General features: G+C 33.7%; 1 protein-coding gene across 1 annotated transcript; it reads left to right on the plus strand.

The window, feature by feature from the left end:
- The first annotated feature begins 635 nt into the window (after nucleotides 1-635).
- On the plus strand, nucleotides 636-1,770 carry LOC136206152 (short-chain dehydrogenase reductase 2a). Its single transcript, XM_065997091.1, has 2 exons — nucleotides 636-760; nucleotides 828-1,770. The coding sequence occupies exons 1-2, from the start codon at nucleotides 678-680 to the stop codon at nucleotides 1,651-1,653; spliced, it is 909 nt and encodes a 302-aa protein (XP_065853163.1). The 5' UTR covers nucleotides 636-677; the 3' UTR covers nucleotides 1,654-1,770.
- Nucleotides 1,771-4,124: the final 2,354 nt, after the last annotated feature.

The raw sequence follows: 4,124 nt of genomic DNA on the forward strand, positions 1-4,124 counted from the left end.
GGACAACCAAATTATTAAAGTTTATCACGGCAAAAGCCAATTTTTGGTATCTCTAATTATTTTAATTTCATTATTTACACTCATAACTCTTTTATAAGCATGTGATTTTTTCCTTATCAGCGTTATTTTATTATTCCCATCCCGTCTAATAATAAAGATATAAATATTTTCATAAAAAATATTATTACTTTTTTTTCTAAGCATAATTTTGTTAATTTCTGTTGAACAAAATAACAAAGATTATAAAATAATATTATTTATTGTTTTTTAGTTAAAGCACTATTTGCTTATCGATTTATTGAAAATGTTAATATTTAGGTTTTTGAGTTATTATTTAGTATCATTTGCTTCTTAATATATTCAAAATGTTGATATATTCAAAAGGTTGATCTTTACACCATTTCTTATTATTTAATAACATTTTGCTCCATAATTATCAAAATTGTTAACCTCAACCACTAATTTTATCATACACACTTATTAAAATTTCATCAATTTTGATTTTTTTTTAAACAGTACATACCAGTCAAGCTAAGAAGTTGCTTAGAAATCTCTTATGACAACACATTTCTGAGAGGTCTCTGCCTATAAAAGCTGTTCCTTATTTCCTCAGCAGCATTAACTTGTTACTCCTCTCTCTCTCTCTCTCTCTAATTTATATTGCTCACATAAAAACGATGCCTGCCCAAGTAATGCCAGAGAAAACCCTTAATGGCATTCATGTCTTAGGAAGGGAACCTAACAGCTCCTCTCCTAGAAGGTGAATTGTTTTTTATATATTCTTTCTTTTTCATAATATACTTAAATATATATACAAATTTTTGCAGGTTGGAGGGGAAAGTTGCTATAGTGACAGGCGGTGCTGGAGGAATTGGAGAGGCAACAGCAAGATTATTTGCGAAACACGGTGCTAAAGTAGTAATAGCTGATATTGAAGATAGTCACGGAAGCATTCTAGCAAACACCTTATCTCCAAGCGTAACATTTGTTCATTGCGATGTTAGCCAAGAAGAAGACATCGAAAACTTGATAAACTCAACAGTAAATCACTACGGCCGTGTTGATATTATGTTCAACAATGCTGGAGTACTTGGAAATCAACCAAAGAACAAGAGCATTCTTGATTTCAATACTGACGAATTCGATCGAATAATGAGAGTTAACGTTAGAGGAGTAGCTCTAGGAATGAAACACGCGGCTAGAGTGATGATACCAAGAGGAGTTGGATGCATAATTTCGACATCAAGTGTGGCTGGAGTAATGGGCGGGCTAGGCCCCCATGCTTATACAGCTTCCAAGCATGCTATTATTGGGCTCACCAAGAATACAGCTTGTGAGCTTGGGCGATATGGGATTAGAGTGAATTGTATATCTCCATTTGGGGTTGCTACACCTATGCTTATTAATGCTTGGACAAGTAGCCAAGATGATGAAGATGAAGATATGAAATTTGGGTTGGGTTGTGAAGAAAAAGTAGAGGAGATGGAAGAGTTTGTAAGAGGTTTAGCTAACTTAAAAGGTCAAACTTTAAGGGCTAAAGATATTGCAGAGGCAGCTCTTTTTCTTTCTAGTGATGAATCCAAGTATGTTAGTGGTCATAATCTTGTTGTTGATGGTGGAGTTACCACTTCAACAAATTTTATTGGCTTGTAAATTCATTATACCCTTTCCCCTTCGTTTTTTGGGTTTTCTTTGCCTACCAAATCTCAAATATCCCAATACCAATTCTGTAACTTATCTCTCCATCAATTACTTTGTTTGTTTGTTTTATTATGGAATCTGATTCGGGAATTTTTTTTTTAGATGTAATTAAGTAAAAAAAACAAAACTCATATAAAAACTAAAAATTAAACAACAAAGTTTAGATTAGGAGTCTCCTTAGAACAAATTTCGTTACTATTGACGATCGTCTCCAAGACTACAACAAATTAAGGAAGCGAACTCTTATCGAGTGTAAATTCGTTATCACCGAAACATGAAAACAACAACGTACAAAGAGCAGAAGTTTTCCAGAGAGTAATTTTTCAAAGTCTGTGAATTTGACAGTTCCATTCTATATAAATAGAACTCGAAATGACATGTCTGTTTATGAACACGACTGTTCACGAGTGAATACGAATGTTCACGAATGAACACGACTATTCATTAAGGAATCTGTTTGTTGGTATTTAAATTAATTTCATAATTTTATTCATTGTCTAACAATCTCCCACGTGTATAAAATTGGAAACAATACGCCATGGTGATAACTTTCTACAATCGATATTTGCATAGGATAAGTAGGCAATATCACTTGAACCTTCCCTTGTGAAAGTATATTTACTTTTCTGACTAATTAGTAGACGTGATGTCCTTGAACTATTATGTCGTTTGTGTAAACGATGATATACTCCACACAGATACCAACATAATACGATATTGGTTCTCATGGTTATGTTCGTTATGGTCATGAACATCTCCTAGTTCTGCAAGAGTTTCAAAGAACTAAGCCCATTAGTCTCATTTGAAGCGATCTCACTTCACTCGCAGATAGGTGATTTATTTGCTCAGAATACTGACGCACAATACATCATTAAAAGCATATAGCTTAACCTTTTCCCCTTTTTATGTCACTGTTTGCATCATAAGAATGAACTTGGGTTTAACCCTCATAATGACCACAAAAGGTGATAATTAGATTGTCCCTATGAACCTAGATCTTAGGATCTCCAGTCAATAAGGTAGGTTTTTTTTTCACATAACGCCTTAAATTTAATGGACTTGAGTCTCATTCCTTTTGATGTCTTTTCAATTTGATCTCAATTTAACCTTTAGGTTAGCGGATTCGCGGTATTATCCTTTCATTCTACAAAATCAATAGAGCTTATACCCATTGAGATCAATTGACTAATAGTGTTAGCATACAGAAGCTTTTCTACCCGCGTCCATCATTCAGAAGCTTTTTATACCGCATATTTATCAATGGATATGATATTTTTGCTTCCATTCCATCATTGTGACGTACTCGTTTTAAGGCGATTGATTTCTACATTTTCAAATGACTTTCACAAATTAAATTTCTAGCCAACTAATGTTCATCTACCAGCGTTTAGCTCTGTTAGATACATATTTTTTAATTTGTGACATTTCACATTTCTAATGGAAATCAACCCCTCCAGATGAGAATGTCAAAATATGGGATTTTTGTTGGGGTTTAGTGTCCTATAGTCAATTGTTATAGGATATTAACCAGTTGTAAATGAATCATTCATTATCATTTCTTTTATAAGATATAGTACGTTTAATTATATAAAGACATTCATCTTTTATCAGAACTGACTAAGTTAAATAAAAGAAATCCCGAAGTTTATTTAAGTGATCATAAAGTGTTCATACAAAGCATGAAGTGAGACTGAACTTTATAATAACCTGATAAGCTTAAAACAAGCTCAAGTCAAGTAATGTGTTTATGGGATTAACATAATACTGTTGAGACTTGCATGTGATAATGTCTTCTGTTGTGAACAGATGGTTGATCTCACAAGCTTTGGATATGGAGATATCCAGACAGTTATATGGATCCGGTAAAGGAGTTCATTAGAATTGGGGCCTCGACTTGAGATAACAGGATGGATGAATTTATCTAATGTCACATGTTTCATCTCAAATGGTATTAGTAGGTATAAGTAATCCTCAAACTCAAATAAACATTAATTAGTGATTCTGGATTATGAAGTGTGATGCTTTGATTCTGTGCGAGCACGATCCACTGCAGGGGGGCTCTAGGGTGTGTGAGAGCAGGGTTGGGTATCACATAAAGTAATTGCAGGATAGTTAATGTTAGATTGAGCATTCGTCACTCCTGATAGATGAGAGATATATCCATGAGCCTCTTGTGGAGAATTAACTGGAAATCCTTGCAAGGTGATAAAGTTAAGAGTAGAAATGGAGATTTCACTTAACCTATCTATTTAGAGTTAATTCTACCTGAATAAGTAAAACAGACGTCTCATTATATGTGACTTGACACATTCCATAGTTACAGATTCATCTAAGGATATAGCTGATGAAGGATCAAATTATAATGGACCTAGTACTGAAAGGTAAATGTCAGAATCAACCTGACTTCTTATCACTCTGGGGAA

The sequence above is a fragment of the Euphorbia lathyris genome, chromosome 9, assembly GCF_963576675.1.
Source record: "Euphorbia lathyris chromosome 9, ddEupLath1.1, whole genome shotgun sequence".
In the NCBI taxonomy this organism is placed as follows: Eukaryota; Viridiplantae; Streptophyta; class Magnoliopsida; order Malpighiales; family Euphorbiaceae; genus Euphorbia; species Euphorbia lathyris.